The sequence below is a fragment of the Podarcis raffonei genome, chromosome 4 (genome assembly GCF_027172205.1).
Source record: "Podarcis raffonei isolate rPodRaf1 chromosome 4, rPodRaf1.pri, whole genome shotgun sequence".
Classification (NCBI taxonomy): domain Eukaryota; kingdom Metazoa; phylum Chordata; class Lepidosauria; order Squamata; family Lacertidae; genus Podarcis; species Podarcis raffonei.
Window position 1 is genome coordinate 29,205,344 of NC_070605.1, and position 19,102 is coordinate 29,224,445.

Genomic DNA, 19,102 nt, shown 5'->3' on the forward strand with positions numbered 1-19,102 from the left:
GTTCTCGAAGCTACCAGCATGAGTTTGACCAAACTGCGGGAGGCAGTGGAAGACAGGAGTGCCTAGCGTCCATGGGGTCACGAAGAGTCGGACACGACTAAACAAGAACAACAACTTCCTTAAGCTGCAGTCCCGCACTTACCTGCGACTAAGTCCCATGGAACTCAACGGGGCTCAAACTGCACCGCGTAACTGAGATCTCACGAACTGGCCAACGTGCACAAAAAAAGAATGAGGGGCTGCGAGCCTTCAGGCATGCACGATTGCAAACAGCAGGGTCAGGCTCGGAGGTGCTTTGCCGAGTGCATCCGAAGTTTCATGCCTCTGTGGCTCCTTCCTTCTTAGACCCAATTTATTTAGGCGACCGTGGAATCGGCCGACGCGCTGTGCCTTGAAGCCTGGTGTTGCGAAGGCAGCCACCCGCCTCGGGAGGGGGGAAAGAGTTGCCCCCACGCACCCCGCAGTCTCTGGGACGGCTGTTCAGCGTCGCTGTCCCCCCTTTCTCCGTCTCCCAGCGCCACTTCCTTCCCGGTGTCTGCAGGGGTCGCTCCTGCCTCACTTTGGCGCCGGCCTCTCCCTGCCGCTCGGTGGCGGGGTCTGTCCGAGAGAAGCAGCCGCCGGAGACGAGTTGGCGCCATTTTGAAGCCGACGAGTGGGGAGGGGGGGGGGAGACGCACCGCGGCGAGCTGCGGAAGGGAGGGAGGCGGGTGCGCGGCGATTGGCTGCGGGGCCGAGCGGCGGCGGCGGCAGCGGCTCCCCGAGCCTAGCGCGGCGGGGCCAGAGAGCGGACGAGCTCGCTCTGCCTCGTCTTTCCGAGAAGCAGCGGCGGCGGCAGCCCCTGGAAAGGTAAGCGCAGCGCCCTCTTCTCTTGGCGGGGAGGAAGCCCGTTTCGCGCCACCGGCAGCCCTTCGGCGATCGAGGCAGGCGGCAAACCGAGGAGGGGGCTGGGAGAAGGACTACTTGCCCCCCATGGCTCTACCTCCAGCTCCCCCCCGGGGCCGCCATCCCTCCTTCGCCTCGGCCGTTCTCCGCATATTGAACTTGCCGCCCTTTCCTCGGTGGGGCGATTGTGGGTCTGTGTGTGTGTGTTTTGGGGGGTGGCGGGAGGATGAGCAGCGTGGTGGCGGGTGACCTTGTCTGCCTTCCCCATCCCGCTTTAATGCACACATTTTATTTTTATTTTTTTTTTCGCCTGCCCTTCCCCCGCCCCATTCTTCCCCTGCCCGGGTCCCCCTTTGCACAATCCTTATCTCTGGGAGAGAGACAGCAGCTGCAGGCGGCAGGAGGCTTTTGCGCCCTCAAATGTGGCGCGGCTGCCCTTTCCCCACCCGCCCCAATAGAGCCGCTTTTTCCTTGCAAGACTTGAGCGGCTCCGAGAGCCCCGGAGCAGCCTTGTGCTTTGGCTTCCCTAGTTGGCCTAGCCCCCCCCCCACCTCCTCCTCCTCCTCGCAGAGGCACCCTGCCCCAGCTCAGCCCCTTCCTGCTGCCATTGGCTGGGGCCTGGTAAGGATGGCGGTGGAGGGAAGGGGAAAAAGGGACTCCAGGCTCGTTCCCCCACCTCCTTTTATGCTCTCTTAACTTGCCGTGCATTGGAGGCGTGTCGCTTTCTCTCTCTCTCTTTCTCTCTCCCTCCTTTACGGAGGAAGTGGGGTGGGCGCTGCTTGCCTCGAATATAACATATCCAAATCGTGCTAGTTTGCCTTGCACCCGTTGCTTCATATATTGAATAGAGGCCTCTCGCACTTTTTCCTTTGGCCAGTGAGTTGCCATCATTGTGATAGGTCGCTCTCGGATAGCCTTTACTTTTTGAAAGAGAGTTTGTCTGATCCACGGATCCCGGACCTGAAATTTCAGCCTTGCAGTGTAGTAAATAAAGATGCTTCTCTCTCTGCAGCTCTGCTCCTTTCATGGTTGATGGAGAAAAAACAGATGGGGTGGGCATAGCCTCAGATCCACAAGCTGACTGCTCCTGCAGTGATATATATTTTTTTACTGTTAAAAGTAAAGGAATTCACAGGTGCACGATATATTCACTTTGCAATGATTTCTTGTGGAGACCTATAACTGCAGTGTGAAGTATGTCTTGCACGGTCATGCTGTTCATTAACTTGGATTTAATGCATTTTTGGATGACACTGCTTTTCTGTTACAGTTATAGGTGTGTTAATAATATTTTGTCAAACCCTACATGGGTAGTTCTGTTTACTGCTGCATTGTGAGGGATAGTGTTAGCCCTGTGCAGATGTCTGCCGACAAGGTTCTGGCAGTTTGGTTTTCTTCTATCCTTCATGAGTAGGTTGAGCCTTATACACAGAGAGTGGGCTCTGTACACGCAATCTAGGACTTGTATTTTGTACACACACCGGCATTGTGCATAAGGTACAGTCTACACGTGGAAATCAGGGGTGGAGCTTGTTGCAGCAATCCCGCTTTGCATGTGTTCAGTATACTATTCTGAATGGGTGTAATGTCTTTAAATAGTATTCATTGGCAGCTAGCTGTGAAATCGGTTACTTCAGGAAAAACATAAATGCCATGCTTAAGTATTTGAGGCTGACTATACAAATTCGTATGCAGTATTGGTATCTTTTAATTAAGAAACAATTCCAAAATGTTTCTTATTTTATTATTTTAAATTGGTCATAAATCTATATATATAGCAGACTTGCATATAGTGAACTGCCTGGTGATATTTGTCTAATAACCACTTTCTGAAATCACACTTTGATGATAATAATAATAATTTATTATCTCCCCAGCCATTCTGGGTGGCTTCCAACAAATATTAAAAATACATTAAAATATCACACATTAAAAACTTCCCTAAGCAGGGCTGCCTTCAGATGTGTTCTAAATGTCAGGTACCGTAGTTGTTTCTCTCTTTGACATCTGATGGGAGGGCGTTCCACAGGGCAGGTGCCACTACCAAGAAGGCCCTCTGCCTGGCTCCCTGTAGTTTTGCTTCTCGCAGTGAGGGAACCGCCAGAAGACCCTCGGCGCTGGACCTCGGTGTCCGGGCTGAACGATGGGGGTGGAGACGCTCCTTCACTACCTTTCTTCCCCTCCACTACCTAATTGGGGTGTGTGTATTTAGCAAATATGATTAAAGCAATGGTTGTATTTATCTAGCAGGAAAAGTGAGGGGACTCATAGGTGGAACTTGTTATTTGTATGCTGTGTTGAGTGTCCATACTGTCATAGAATCATAGAATCATAGAGTTGGAAGAGACCACAAGGGCCATCGAGTCCAACCTCCTGCCAAGCAGGAAACACCATCAGAGCACTCCTGACATATGGTTGTCAAGCTTATCACTGTCACTAGGAAGTTTGTGAATGAAACTGTCCTTTCCTTCTCAGAGAGGGGGAAAACCTTGGTTGTGGTTCTTAGTTGTGGTATGTTCTCCCTAGGAAGTTAACTTGTCGCCTACTTCAAATGTCCCCTTAGGAAAGGCAACTCTCTTTTAATTCTCCCATACCTTTTAACTGCTTTTATGTACTGCTTTTACTGCTAGGGGCAAGGGAGGAAGGTGGTTAGAGGGTGTGACTGTATCTGACTTCACTTCACTGTTTGCAAGGTCAGATGCAGTCTACTACTCAGAATCAAAATGCTGGAGATCGTTTCAATGGATACTTTTCTTGTTAGTGCCAGGTAAGAATGTAATCAGCTTGCATCCTTAAGTCAATGACTGTTTCTAAAACGTTGTTTACATTTGTAAGAGTTGTAGCACTATCTAAGGCTGTAATTACACACTTCCTTATTGGAAGTAAGCATAAGTGAAGTAAATGGGGCTTCTGAGTAGACATTTCTAGGATTGGACTGGAAGTTCCTGAATACTGTGTAAATGTAGAAAATTCACCTATGGAAAGTCTTGCCATGAATTGAGTAGTGTTGTCCTGTTAAACAGATTCAAGCTAAAATAAGACATCCTTTCCCGCTGAAGCTCTTAAGAATAATGTTCATAATATGTCTTACTGTTCTTAAATGTTTAGGAATAGTGTTGCTTGAGGAATTTGGTTTCTTCTTCTATTATCTGGCACTTCTTACATTATTAGAGCACAACCTTGTGCTTCATTGCTTTACCATTATAAAAGAGTTTATAATGAGGTTAAAATATAGTTTGGTGGTAGTCTAATATTAGAAATAGAGAAAATATATGACTGAATTTTCAACTGATGGCAAACACATTGGAATGTAGCACTTTCAAGAGTTCTTGCCCATTTATTCTATTGGAAAAAACATTTGCAGAATCCAGACAGAGGAGGAAAGTGGATCAGAAAATGTTCCATGCTGTGTTTGCTATAACCTCACCATTTCTCTAATGGTGATAGAGTTCTTGCAATGGCTTAGAGCTCCACATTCCCCATAGTATAGAGTGTAGGATCCATGTAGTAACCTTAGAGACATAGATAGACATAGATAGATTTGTGATGGGTAGCTTGATTGCATGACATTACCTTCCTATGTGGTGTGACTGTTTCTGATATCATAAGATGACTAGTTAGGCTACTAGAGAAGGCAGATAATTTAGTTGGGAAGTCCAGGAAGCCAAATTTAGATTGCTACATAGGTTAAGACCAGATTCTCATAGTGAGACGACAGGCAAAGATGTGAAATCTCAATGCATGAATGTAATGCTGGTGTTAGAATAAAGAATTTAAATCTATTAAAAAACAAGGGATGTTTTGGGGGAGGGAGCACATACGTAGAACTGCAATAAAACTCATTTGCTGGTGCTCCTTCTAGCAAAGCTGATCAGGTTAAGGAAATGGGGACAATTTATTTTCTCAAAGCACTGGTGGATAGATAGAAACTAAAATCAGTGCATTCAAACTGAGATCTCAATGTGAAGATTTAATGTAATGTCTACAAAAATACAGTGGTACCTCAGGTTACATATGCTTCAGGTTACATACGCTTCAGGTTACATACTCCGCTAACCTAGAAATAGTACCTCGGGTTAAGAACTTTGCTTCAGGATGAGAACAGACATTATTCTCTGGCAGCGCAGCAGCAGCAGGAGGCCCCATTAGCTAAAGTGGTGCTTCAGGTTAAGAACAGTTTCAGGTTAAGAACAGAACGAATTAAGTACTTAACCCAAGGTACCACTGTATGTAGAAACAAAGAGTAAAGAAACATATATGTCTATTTCCTGATGATAAGAGAGCCAAAACAGGTGACTTGTGGCACCTGAAACTGAAAGTATACTTAGTACATAAAAATTATTGAGAGAATCAAGTAAACTTACATTGACAGTATTGTTGCTCTGCATGTTAAATAAATCAGGAATTGTAAGATAGGGATGGAGATTCTGCTCCTCTTTTTCTAGTAAAAAAAACACTGTCCCAGTGTCAGGGGGAAACAATCACAGTAAGTTTTTGGAGGTGTATTGTCTACTTCAATGAAACTTTCAATGTATTGTGGGGTAGAAGTGCAACCCCAGAAAATATTTTTGCCTGTGGTGTAAGAAGAAGTGTGCTTGACAATACTCAAACACTAAGAGCCAGAAAACACTTATTTCTGGGTGTTTTCCTAAACCCATTTAGAAATTTGCAAGAAAGTTGTCCTAGGTTAGAGAAACGTCCCCAAAACATTATACGGTTTGTGCCAACCTATTAACACTTGCTCAATAATCATGAGTTGTTTTGCTCTCTGTAAAACGAATGAAAATGCCTTTGGCCAAAGTTGTGTCATTCTAGAGAGATCTGCGCTGCAACAGTGGGTCCTTGGAGTAGTGATTGCAAATTTGGTTAATCCATTGTCATGTAACTGCAAACGTGTTTGATCTCAGTGTTCTTTGGTGATGTGTTCCTGACCATTTTTCTACGAAAAAATGATAACACTGACTAGGATAGTAAATACACCCTAATGGCAAAATGTGATTCATTTTGGGATCATTGTATGCTACAGATTTTCTTTTGTTTCCAGTAGAAAAATGGTAAGTGGTAAGTGCTGAAGTTTGGAGATGCTGTGTGGGTGACAGTTTGTGTCCTAGAAGGACTACTTTTTAGATCTGCTTACTGTGGATTGCACAGTGAAAAATGACCCAGGGGGTGCTTTCACCCCCACAAAATTGAATGGTTAAAGTGTGCTCCTGGTTTTTTCCTACCTTACTTTGCAGCCTGGCTTCAACTCCAGATGAGCTCCCAAGGAAGATCCTTGCTCAAAGCAATATTTGGTTGCACAACGGTGGGAACTGGGGTAGCTTCTAGATGTTGGACAACAATTCCCATCATCCCTGACCATTGTCCATTCTGGCTGGGGATGATGGGAGCCATAGCTAACCCTACCCCTATTGATATAATCTGGCCCATGGGTTGGAAGTTCTGTCCTACCATAATAAAGGAAACAAACTTATCCACAGAATTGTTATACAGTGGTACCTTGGGTTACATACGCTTCAGGTTACAGACTCCACTAACCCAGAAATAGTACCTCGGGTTAAGAACTTTGCTTCAGGATGAGAACAGAAATCGCATGGCAGCAGCACGGCAGCAGCAGGAGACCCCATTAGCTAAAGTGGTGCTTCAGGTTAAGAACAGTTTCAGGTTAAGAACGGACCTCCGGAACAAATTAAGTACTTAACCTGAGGTACCAGTGTATGTAGAAATTCCAGCTAAATAAGTACTAAATGCACTGTATGGTCCGCTCATTGACTGACAGTTGGATGGTATATATAAAGTAAATCAAGGAGCCACCTTGTTGATATAATAAAATTGACTGGGAAATGTCATTGTGATAAACCCAGAAGCTTAAGACACAATAAATAATTGCAGATTTGGGTTGACAAGAGTTATGATTAAATCCCATGGTGCCTTGAATTTGATGTGAAATATCCTGTTCAACTGCTTCAAAACAGTGAGTGTAACACCACCAAACTTTCAGCTGAGTGGGAAATCATCAAGAAAGTCACAGTTATATTTATAATGTACTATTTCTTGAAATTGCTGTTAAATTGCAGTCAAGGAGGCTGTAGAAAGAAATGTGACTTGCATTAAAAGCTGTACAAATGAAGCATCGCTAAAATGAGAAAAATAAAAAGCACAAATTATGGCATAGTAAATGTAAGTTGACAGTAAGGCAAGCCAAGAAAGTACTTGTGGAACAAACTGATACTATTAAAAAGTGAACACACTAAAAGTAGGAAACTCTCTGGAGAAAGATGTCAGTATAAAAGAAAACACTGAAGGAAGGGAAGGAAACTGCAGGGAAGCTAAACAAATTCTTGAACATATGTTAAATTGCAAGGATGTTTGGGAGAGAAAAGCCCATATGTGAAGCAGTGTTTTGGGGAAGTGAATTGTGAAGAACTGTGTAAAATGGGGATGAAAGAGGATAAAGTTGTAGAACTGACTGAAAAATTAAAAAGAAACTAGTCTTCGGAGTCTGTTGGTGTCCACATTTCAGTTCTTAAAAGAACTCCAAAGATCAAAGTAACGAAGTATATTTGTAGATTGCAGAGATGTTTTCAGAATGGTGCAATCTCAAGCAGACTCTGAAAAGCAGAGGATATTCCCTATGTGGGGTTGTTGGGCAACAAAATGGTAGGGAGACTGAATGTAAGGATGTGTCAAGTGATGTGCACTAACAAAATCTGCTGGTGGGTCTGAACTGACCGTGGCTGTGAAGAAGCTTAATTATATGCATTTTTGGTACAGCATTAAAAAAAAACGACCATGCACATCCCCGAACAACTAATTTCATAAATGATATTGTAAAGTTGGAAAACATACAGGAAAGGGCAGTGGGAAGGGCAATGCAACCCCCTAATCTACTGCACTGGAGGGTATTTAGATTTCCACCTCGGGCACCTCCATTGGCAGCAGAACTCGACTGGTAATGGAGGTGTCCACCAAGGGCCAGGGTCAGAAGCACTTTCCCACTTGTTCCTTCCTTCTGCCCTGGCCTATACAAACAGTGGGGTTGAACTGAGACTGAGTTATGAAAATGCCTGGTAAAAATCTCATTTCTGCCATGAACTCACTGTTATGAATTTATAGAAATATATACTGCATTAGTCTAGTATAACACAGTATTCAGGCTAAAAACAACTCACAAAATCAGTTTATAAAACATACCAATGCAATAATGCAAGGTACAGGCACAATTGTTAAAAACACCTTAAGGCAAGTGATCAGACCATTAAAAATTGTCCTAGCAGATCATGCCTGCCAGAATAAAAAGTGTCTAAACTGTTTTGCAAAAGACCGAAAGAGGGGAGGCTTGATGTTAACTCTCCAAGGCATGAAGTTCCATAATCTGAGTATGTCCACAACCAATTGTCTGTCCTCAACTGATGGGATGTGGACACTAAATACTATTGTCTTAGGTACGTCACTTTCATACTTGGCTTCAGCCGTGCATCTGCAACATGGCAATAAGAACATTGACTAGAGCATTACAAGGCTATTCTAGGCTTGAAACCACTTGCAACCAACCAAGAGACACTTTACACAATGGCTCTAGGTCTTGATGCCACCCTAAAAAGTCTCTGCTAGTGGTCTGGAGACAATCAGGAACAGTCTGAGATGTGGTGAATCAGCAAAAATTGAGTAGGTTTAGGAAGTCTCTGTGGGCAGGTTGCTTTTGCTTAAGTTTTGGTGATTTCTCCCATCCTTTGATTCTTTGCCATTTTCCCACACTATATCCCAGACTGTATACCTGAGTGGCCCCTGACCACTTGGAGGGGCTTTTCATGGGGTGCAATGGGAAGGGAGGCAGCAAATCCTAAGCATAGCTGTCAAGTGTCCCTTATTTGAAGGGACAGTCCCTTATTCCAGCGCCATGCCCCGCTGCTGTCCCTTATTGATGGATGTCCATTAAATGTCCCTTAAATGATGTCCCTTAAATTTCAAAGGAAGCAGCTCCTCTCCCTCCCTCCCTGCCGGCCAGGGAGGAGGGAGGCTCCAACTGTGTTGCTTGGCTCTGTTGCTCACCCAATAAGAAGTCTAAGAACGACTGGGGGGTGGAGCTTGCATGCCTTGTGTGTGGCTAGTTAATGCAAGCTGAGGGAGTTTTTGAATGCTGGACGCCATTTTGTTGCACGTGCTGCTGCAAACTTTGCAGTGCAACGCCAGGCCGGGGAGCCATCTTAAGTTGAGTCTGCATAGGCCTTGTGGTGCATGTGATTCAGATTCTATTCAGTTGAACCTCTGGTTACAAAGTTGGTTGGACAGTGTTCTCGAAGCTACCAGCATGAGTTTGACCAGACTGCAGGAGGACAGGAAGACGAGGGCCTGGAACAGGTGAGGCAGCAGGTCCCTTATTTTGGCTGTTGGTCCCTTATTTTCAAGGCTGCTGGTCCCTTATTTTCAAATCTGTAAGTTGACAGCTATGATCCTAAGCAGCCTTGAACTTAGGGTGTACCACCATTGAAACTGAAGTAAAGTCACCAGATCAGAACATTTTTTAAATAGTCAGATCACTTTCTTCAGCACTTACTGAATTCCACTACCTTTTGTCTTGGACTGAAAAAAGAGGTCCTCATCTCTGACCTATCAATATTTTCAGTGATTTGTTATGAAGACCTATGACTTCGTATACAGAAGACTCTTTTGTATCCACACAAAAGGTTAGGGGAAGAGTTGCAATATTTTTTTGATTAAGGATTGTCATCGCAGCTGATGAGTTTTGCTTCTAGCCTACATAGCTGGTTTCACAAATATCTACCGTAAATTCTATATAAGTCCTAGTGATTGCATTATGATATTCTTCAGCGAGACATTTGAACTCACATTGTAGGTAGTATTTTTGCCAAACTTGATGGACTAAGATGAAATCTTGTTTCTTTACAAAACAGGGTTGTCAGCATAGATTATATAAATTGGTGCCAGTCAGTTGTAAAATGGAACTATATACAGTTAATAGCAATCTTTGTTGTCTTTTGCTCATATTTGCTTCCTTTCTGTTGTTAAATATTTGAAACTGTGTGGCAAGTTAATAGAGCTGTGTGAGAGAGGTTCCTTTTCATGGTTTCTTTATGAAGGTTACTTATCACTAATAATGTTTGATTTCTTGGGGAGCATTGTGATGAGCTTCAGTTGGCTAGTAATTTGTTGCTTTAGAATGCTATGATAATCAACTGATTAAGCCCTGAAAGTTGTATGAATCTGAGGATTGTGGTTAACTACTGTATCTTCAGGAATATGGTTGATTCCAAGTCACAGACAGGTAATTTATTGTGGGGTTTTTTGCTACTCTCCTTTGGAGAAGTTTTTCAAGCATTCACTGTTGGGGGAGCGGCAATCAATATTGCTTACCTTTTTAAGAAGGCTTTCCCTGAAGAGTGAATCAGCCATTTTATATTGCATGTTATGCAGAGTTTCGAAATTTGATGCTTTAAAAATCTGTTTGTAGATTGTTATGAATGTTTGTTGGGAAGCAGTTTATAAATCTTAAATAAAACATTCTTTAGAACTTAAATATGTCTTGGACACTTGTTCAGTGGCATTAAAAATACAAAACCAAATGTTTGTAGCATCTTGTTTTTGGTTTTTAAAAGCAAGTGACTTCTAGTTACTGAAAAATTTGACACATTCCAAGTTTAGCTTCCATTGTGTGTGGAAGACAGTTGGAATTTAGATACCCTATGGCATGTATTTTTAGGTAACAAGCAGCTTTTTAATCTGCTTTTGAATTCATTTATTCTGGAATTGGTTGCCTTGAGTGTGAAAATTTTGAGATAAACATGCTTGACTCTATAAATTAATTTGCGGAGAAGGAGACTGAATTCTTAGTGAGTTTATGTTATTATTGGTTGTTATTGCTTCTGTGTAGATCCAAGATGGTGTTTGGAATGAAAACTGGGATTCTTGAATACCACAAATCTGTGGAACACAACAACATGCAACTGAAATGCCAGTTGTATATCACACACTTCAATGGGTTGGCTTTTCCCATGCCACCCTTACAGCTTAGGAACCAATAATTTTGATACTGGAAAAACTCCACTTAAGAGGTGTTACACCTTCATTGGTTTAAGTGACTTCTTGTAAGTCATGATTTGTGAAAATTCTTTGCACAGCTTTTAATGCAGGCAGTTTTCCTTTATCTGTGTACTGGTACTCCCCCCCCCCCATCTATTCTATAGGTATGCCCTATAGAAGTGTTCCCTGAAGAGCTGGTGTGGGCAACCTGTGATCCTGCCCAAAAATTATGTGACTTCTGAACTTTAAAAAAGCACATACCAGCAATTAGTTCAGACCTCAGCAATCTGTTACTGCCTCAGCAAACCGCTGGATAAGAAAAGTGGGGGAAAAGACCCCTCCCAAAAGTGTTAGAAAAAGACCCAGCAAGAAAAGAGGGTGACAGAAAGAGGGAAAAGCAGGTCATGGATAGGAGGAGAAAAATGTGTTGGCTCCACACACTTTTGACTCTTGCCCTACCACTGGCTACAGCCTCTCACACTGACATCACACAGCCACTTATAAATGATCCCTGAGGGAACGTGCCCCTGGACAGGAAAAAAGATTGTCCACATGTGCTAGAAGGGTTCGGTATTAAGAGTTCAGAGTAGTTTATTCCCCTGTGTTTGTAAGTTTTTTTATCTAGATTATTTAAATTCTTTTTGTGGCCTTGCTGCTGAGCAGTATGCCCTATGGCATGCTGGGAGCATGCTTTTTGGAGACTGGATCCATGTCTTCAGTTCTGAGGGGAAGAGGTTAAGAGGGTATGTTAAACTACAGCCCTCAGTTCCCCCAAGTTCAGACATAACAAGCATCAGTCGTTAGTTAGCGGAAGCTTCTCCTGCAGTGTGAGAAACTCAGATATATAAGCTAATCGCCAAATAGTACATTAAACCTAGGTTACAGTCATCACATGTGACTAGGTGGTGTCTAGGTGCCTTTGTGGGGGGTGTGATGATGATTGATGGAATATAAATAGTGGGATATACAACGGTACCTCGGGTTACATACACTTCAGGTTACATGTGCTTCGGATTACAGACTCCGCTAACCCAGAAATAGTACCTCAGGTTAAGAACTTTGCTTCAGGATGAGAACAGAAATTGTGTGGCGGCGCAGCAGCAGTGGGAGGCCCCATTAGCTAATGTGGTGCTTCAGGTTAAGAACAGACCTCTGGAACGAATTAAGTACGTAACCAGAGGTACCACTGTAAATGCAATAAATAAGGTCTTCTGCTTATGTGATTAAGAAAGCTGGAGGGGCCAGCCAGATGGAGATGTCAGTCGTCATCCTGGCATCCAGAGATCTCCATGTAGTCACAATTGGACCCGTACCAGTTGCAAAACACACCTGGTGCCTGGATAATTTTGAACACTTCCTGATTTTGTGAGGGGAAGCAGAAATGGAAAGCACATGAACCTGTAGGAGAAACCATGAATTCCACTTACATTCCAAACCAGACTTATGCTTGTACCGCTTCAATGTTTTATCTAAGTAGCAGAACCTCTAATAGTGAGTGAGGCTTATTTGAGCAGTATGCCAAACCACAGAACTGAGCATGGGGAGAAGGAAGTTGCATCAAAGATGGTACTAAAGGCTTCACATGGTTCTCACACCCACATCTGTTCTCCTATTCTTTCTCTTCAGCAGAAATATCTCAAAACCCTGAGTTTCGGCAAGGATATCAATGCTCAAGCTACTTCAAACTGAAAATTAGTGTCACTGCTTTTCCCAGGATGGCCAGTCATTACTTTTTCTTGCACCTACTATGGCGCAATAGGTTCAGGAGGTAGAACAATGGCCATAACCATGGTTTGTCACTTTCAACATCACGCCGTAACAAAGCTTGCGGAAACTATGCTTCTAGATCTGCTTCCAAAATTTGGCATCACTTTTTAATTAGCTGGTCACTCTTGAACCATGGTTTCTCAATGTCAGTATCATGTCAGGCCACATTTAAGCTTTACAACTCATGATTTGGTGTGACTTTTAAACTGAATATATGTTATGCACACAACACTAACAATATACCGGTACTATGTACAGTGGTACCTCGGGTTACATACGCTTCAGGTTACATACGCTTCAGGTTACAGACTCCGCTAACCCAGAAATAGTGCTTCAGGTTAAGAACTTTGCTTCAGGATGAGAGCAGAAATCGTGCTCCAGCAGCACGGCAGCAGCAGGAGGTCCCATTAGCTAAAGTGGTGCTTCAGGTTAAGAACAGTTTCAGGTTAAGTACGGACCTCCAGAACGAATTAAGTACTTAACCCAAGGTACCACTGTACTGTATTCACATTCTTTACTGTCACAGGAATTCCCCCCTCCCAATCTAATGGTTAAAAGTGTGTGCAATTAGAATCTTTTAATTCTTGTCATTTGCTTGTTTCTATTCTCTGCTGGAGAGCTAGCTACTGTTATGAAGAAGATATTCTGCGTTTCAGCTGCTGGACATTAAAATTGTGTTTCTAACTTTCTCAAAATTGGAGCGATTCAGCTATGTGTGCACCAAATTACAGTTCTCTATATTTTAAAGTACCCTAACCATTCTAATGCTCCTGCCTGTGAATTATGAGGCCTATGTATTAATATGTATATTATATCTCACATATGATGGACCTCATCAGTCACAGACAGGCGTCACCTGTGCCTTAAAAAGTATATTATAACTCATAAGAGAAGTGATATATCTGAAAGAGGAAAAACCTATGCTTTGGAACATAGAGACTGCATGTGTATGTTCTGTCAGTAATGTAAAATGCCTGAGAACAACTAATTCTTTGATTTGTCTCATGGCTTCTGTGATAACAGTTGGGATTCCCTGATATAAAATGAATGAAACTTCTAAGTACCTTAGATGAAAAGGCAGCTATTGAATCTTGATTACTTTAAAGCTTGTTGCTGGAATGTAATATATTGAATCTTGCCTGGCTTAAGTCATTTGGAAATGCTTTTTATAAGAAACCTGTGCGGAATGCTGCAAAAGTGGTGTGTGCATGCTTCTAAACAGGCAAGTGCATTTAGGCAAAAAATTAAAATGGGAATAAATCCTGTGTACTTTACAGTGGTCTTGTGTGTACCCTGTACACACATTGACTCTTACTATGTTATATAAAATGTGACATGGGTCATGGATCTTTAGGGTAGGATGGCCACTAATGTATTTCCCAACCAATACCCCTTTTCTATCCACTTGTGGGTTGAGTAGGGCTACATGAAGTAAATATGTGTGGAATGGAGATTGGGGGTTATTAGGCTTGCTAGTGGAAGGAGGCCGTTAGTAACACTGTGGTTGAGCAAGACACATACAGAATAATCCTGTTGACCTCTGGGCTCCTTAAGAAATGACTTCCTTGTTTGTTTATTTTAATAGGATTTTAGTACATTTTTATTCTGCTTTCTTAACTTTTGTTGCATTTGTTTTCTTGTGCGTGGAAATGCATCTAGCGTATAATCTTAATTTTTGTTTTGTTCATTTTTAGTTCATAGTATTCCAAAGCAGCATAGTGTATTTTTGGTAGTATTTGACATGCTTTTTTTAAAAAAGGGGTCCTAGCTAGAATAACCAAGAAACTTTTCTGATTCTGTTTACCTTAGATTTAGTATGAGCATCTTTTCATATGATAAGAGGTATGACTTTTTACTATATACTTTGCTGTGTCTTCAATTATCAAATGCTGCAGCATCTCTTGGGAGTTGCTTTCCTCTTTTCTCATTTTTTTTAGATAGATAGATGATAGATAGATGATAGATGCCTAGCTTATCTTCTATCCCTTATTCACCTTGTAAATAGTTTTATATGAAATAATGGGCGGGTGGTGCTGTGGGTTAAACCACAGAGCCTAGGACTTGCTGATTGGAAGGTCAGCAGTTTGAATCCACGCGACAGGGTGAGCTCCCATTGCTCGGTCCCTGCTCCTGCCAACCTAGCAGTTCGAAAGCACATCAAAGTGCAAGTAGATAAATAGGTACCGCTCCAGCGGGAAGGTAAACGGTGTTTCCGTGCGCTGCTCTGGTTTGCGAGAAGCTGCTTAGTCATGCTGGCCACATGACCTGGAAGCTGTATGCCGGCTCCCTCGGCCAATAAAGCAAGATGAGCGCCGCAACCCCAGAGTTGGCCACGACTGAACCTAATGGTCAGGTGTCCCTTTACCTTTTTATAGTAGTTTAAAAGACACAGTTGACATCAATTCTAATATGAGTGTATGTTTTTCCATCTTGTAATGTTTCTTATCAGGGAACTGGCTTATCCCCTACGAGGTACAGTAGCTCCTATGGGAGGGGAGAGTGAGAGTATTTAGCGGAGGCTCTCCATGCCCTGATTCATCCTCAACAACATGTACACCAGTGTGTGCCAACCACTCTTGTAATGGGAAGTTGGTGCTTGCTAACTGTATGCTATACATTACAACCATCTCTCTGTCTTGATTTCTGGCCTGCAAATTACTTCTTTAGAAGTAATTGTGGAAAGGGTCAGCCTGGGTAGGAAGAAAGAGGGCTCCTGTGCCAATCGATCCACTGAGGCACATTTGTTCTTAGGGATGTATTCTATCACAGATTATTTTGGATAAATGTTCTTCATATAGCAGAATTTCCATATATGTATGTGTGTGTGTATATATATGTATATGTATGTATATATGTATGTATATATGTATGTATGTATGTATGTACAGTCATACCTCGGGTTGAATATGCTTCATGTTGAGCGTGTTCGAGTTGTGCTCCGCAGCAACCCAGAAGTAACAGAGCGCGTTACTTCCAGGTTTCACCGCTTGCGCATGCACAGACGCTCAAAATGACATCATGCGCAGAAGCGACGAAAAACGACGCACGTGTGCGTAGACGTGCCGTCGCTAGTTACGTTTGCTTCTGAATGCGAACGGGGCTCCGGAACGGATACCGTTCGCATCCCGAGGTACCACTGTGTGTGTGTGTGTGTGTGTGTGTGTGTGTATGCACACACCATGTTTCTAGATATATATATTTCTGTCTACATGTAGAAAAGTTAAAACTTGAGGAGGATTCTGTTGAGGTGAGATTAAGAGTCTCCTTTGAAGCATGTGCTATATTCAGACATTAAATTATAAATTAACTAATTCCGTTTTTGAAATTATGCATTATGGCTGTCTCTTTTGCTTTCTCTTATTCTGAATCCCTGACCCGCTTCTTAAAAGTGTCAAAATGTCAGTTTCTCTACATTTGTAGTAGGAGGGAAAATCATATAGGTTTAGTTTAAATGAGATTGTAAACTCTTGTCTTGGCTATATCTATGGTAACTTTCATATTGAGCTAGTTGGCTTGTTCGGTGTCTGATTACTAGCAGATGTGGTACAATTGCATACGTATTGGATGTGTAAAAGTGTAGCACAGTTCAGGTAGAATTGTTTGCACGTCACTTAAATTTGTTCCTTGCTTTATAAAATTGGCCACTTGGACTTCAGTGTCTTAAAAACAAAACAAAAAGAAATTAGATAACGGTGTGATGGATATTAAATATTATCTAATTCAATTTTTCTCTGTTCCAGGTTTTAAACCAGCATCATGGCTCACTCAAAGACTCGAGCCAATGATGGAAAAATTACTTATCCACCCGGCGTTAAGGAAATATCTGATAAAATTTCTAAAGAAGAGATGGTACGGCGGTTAAAAGTGAGTGACCAGTTTTATTACACATTTTGGACAGTTCTAATTCATGCACTTATATTTTTTCTCTCCTGTGCTTTTTTAAAAAATATTTTTTCTACTGCTAACATTACTAGAAAAAATATATTGTTACTTGCAAATAAAAACAGTAATAACACTAGTGTGAGTTGTGGGGGGTGGCAGTTGATGGCTTCAGCTGTGTCACATAGGGCTGGCAGAGCTACAGCAATGAATGTAAACTTCCCCACAGAACCTATTTTTCTATTACATGATGGAAATGTGTCATAGTGAACTGTAGTTACCAAATTTTTCCGTGTATGACTAGGTTTTTTAACCAAAAAATTAGGTTTAAAATTGGGGCTTGTCTTATACACGGGTAGTGCTGAGGGGGTGTTTTCTTAATTTGGAGTCCCCCAAAATAGGGGGTGCCTTATACATGGGGGCGTCTTATACACGGAAAAATACGGTAATTTGCTGCTGAAATTGGCAGAGCATTCTCATCATGTACATCTACCAAACTTTCAAATAAGGGTCCCCTTCCCTCCTTCTGCTCAGATCTGTAGAGGTAAGAGTTTGTCACAGTTTTTCGGTAAATATGTGGGGGCGGGGCGGGGGGGGGAGAAGGAGAAAGATGTCATAGCTAGCTAGCTAGCTCAGTGACAGTAAGTACAATATGTTCTGAAATTCACAGATACTGGGAAACCGAGAATGAAATAATGACATGGAAGTCAAAATTTGAATATAATGTTTAGTTAAATACCCAATTGAATGTAATAGTTTTTACACAGATCCTATTGGGTGTAGTTATTATTTATTGGTCTAAGGTGAAGCTGCCAACTTTTTTCGGACCAGCAGGCACGTTTTGAATTTTGAGAGAATCATGCATGCTGACAGTACCGTACATGTTGGGAACTGGGTCTATGGACACAAATACAAGGGGAGGTGCAGTTGAGACATGACCTAGGCTGGATGTATGTGTACAATTCTGTTGCCCCACCATGCATGAAACCTGTGCATATTAAAATGACATGGTTATGCTCCATCATGTGTAGGCTGCTTGCTGAGTATGAAAACCGCCGCTTTCCCAACATTGTGCAGCCTAAATTAAAGGTAAAGGTAAAGGTACCCCTGCCCGTATGGGCCAGTCGTGTCCGACTCTAGGGTTGTGCGCCCATCTCACTTAAGAGGCCGAGGGCCAGCACTGTCCGGAGACACTTCCAGGTCACGTGGCCAGCGTGACGAAGCTGCTCTGGCGAGCCGGCACCAGCGCAGCACACGGAAACGCCGTTTACCTTCCCGCTATAAAGCGGTACCTATTTATCTACTTGCACTTAGGGGTGCTTTCGAACTGCTAGGTGGGCAGGAGCTGGGACCGAAAGACAGGAGCTCACCCCGCCGCGGGGATTTGCAGCCTAAATATTACACCCTTTTTTGCTTCCACAGTGTGCTGCTCCTATTCTCTCTGCACACAGAAAAGAATCCAGTACCCAGCTGGTATCTTAATTGGATTCCTATTTGCAGTTAGCTGAATCATTGGTTGAGATCAGCATTACCAGAGGCCAGAGAAGGAGAAGTGGAGTTTCCGACTTAGTTTTATGGAATCTTCTATGTCATCATCTTATAGATGCCTTAATAAGTCTCTCATGGAAAGAATTGTATAGATCTTTAGAGTGTTAAGTAGTACATAATTGATTACTTTTTAAATATTTGAAAAGAGATACTCCTAAAAATTGATCACACGCCATTTATATTACACTTCAAAGGCAAGATACAATTACGGGGCCAAATGATTTGTGATTTGCTTACGTTTTCTCAGATATAAATTAGCTTCCCCCCTGGTAAAAGGGCGATATGGATAGACAGCTGTTTGTGCTTCATGCAACCAAGCGCATTACAAAATCTTGAAATTTCAAAATTGATTCAATAGAGTAAACACCTGATTCCTTCTGGGTTTTTAAATAAGTTTCTAGGTATACCTTTGATCGTACTCTTTTCTTTGTAATTTTGTAATTAGGCCTGAGTAAAGTTGCTCTTAATAATTTTAGTGTTTGAGGTTGATTGCTGGTTTTTGTGTGTAGCAAAAAATATTGCAATATTTCATGGTAATAAATACGTTTTGTTAGAGAATACAGTCTTTTTCATGTTAGATTTTCCAGAAGTTTTGTTGCCATGTAAGTGAACTTCAAAAGTTTTCGTAAAGTACTTTGAATGACAAAGCTGAACTCCAGAGAAGCTTGAATAATTTGTTACATTCTTTTAAAATAATAAATAAATCCATTGAAATCAGTGCGTCCAAGTCATTGATATCAATGAGTCGACTCTGAGAATGACTAACATAGATTTTTTATATATATATATATATATATATCAAAAGATTCCCAGTGAAATGAATATTTAAATGACAGTCTGAAAAAGCATAGTTTTTTATACCCCTGCTTTATTCAAACAGTTCTGTTGTTTTAAATCACAAGTTCCCTGTGTGCCCCTCTATCCCTATTTCTCTCAAACCTCTGTTGCTTTCCTCTCTTTCTATGCTTTACTTGAAGTTCAGCCA

General features: G+C 42.1%; 1 protein-coding gene across 1 annotated transcript in view; it reads left to right on the forward strand.

Annotated features, from left to right (window-relative positions):
* The first annotated feature begins 727 nt into the window (after positions 1 to 727).
* Positions 728 to 19,102, forward strand: part of PDS5B (PDS5 cohesin associated factor B) — a 71,078-nt gene continuing 52,703 nt past the window's right edge. Inside the window, exons 1-2 of the mRNA XM_053386028.1 lie at positions 728 to 846; positions 16,431 to 16,554. Of these exons, the coding sequence (XP_053242003.1) occupies positions 16,447 to 16,554 (108 nt within the window). The 5' untranslated portion in view covers positions 728 to 846; positions 16,431 to 16,446. The remainder of the gene's footprint in view (positions 847 to 16,430; positions 16,555 to 19,102) is intronic.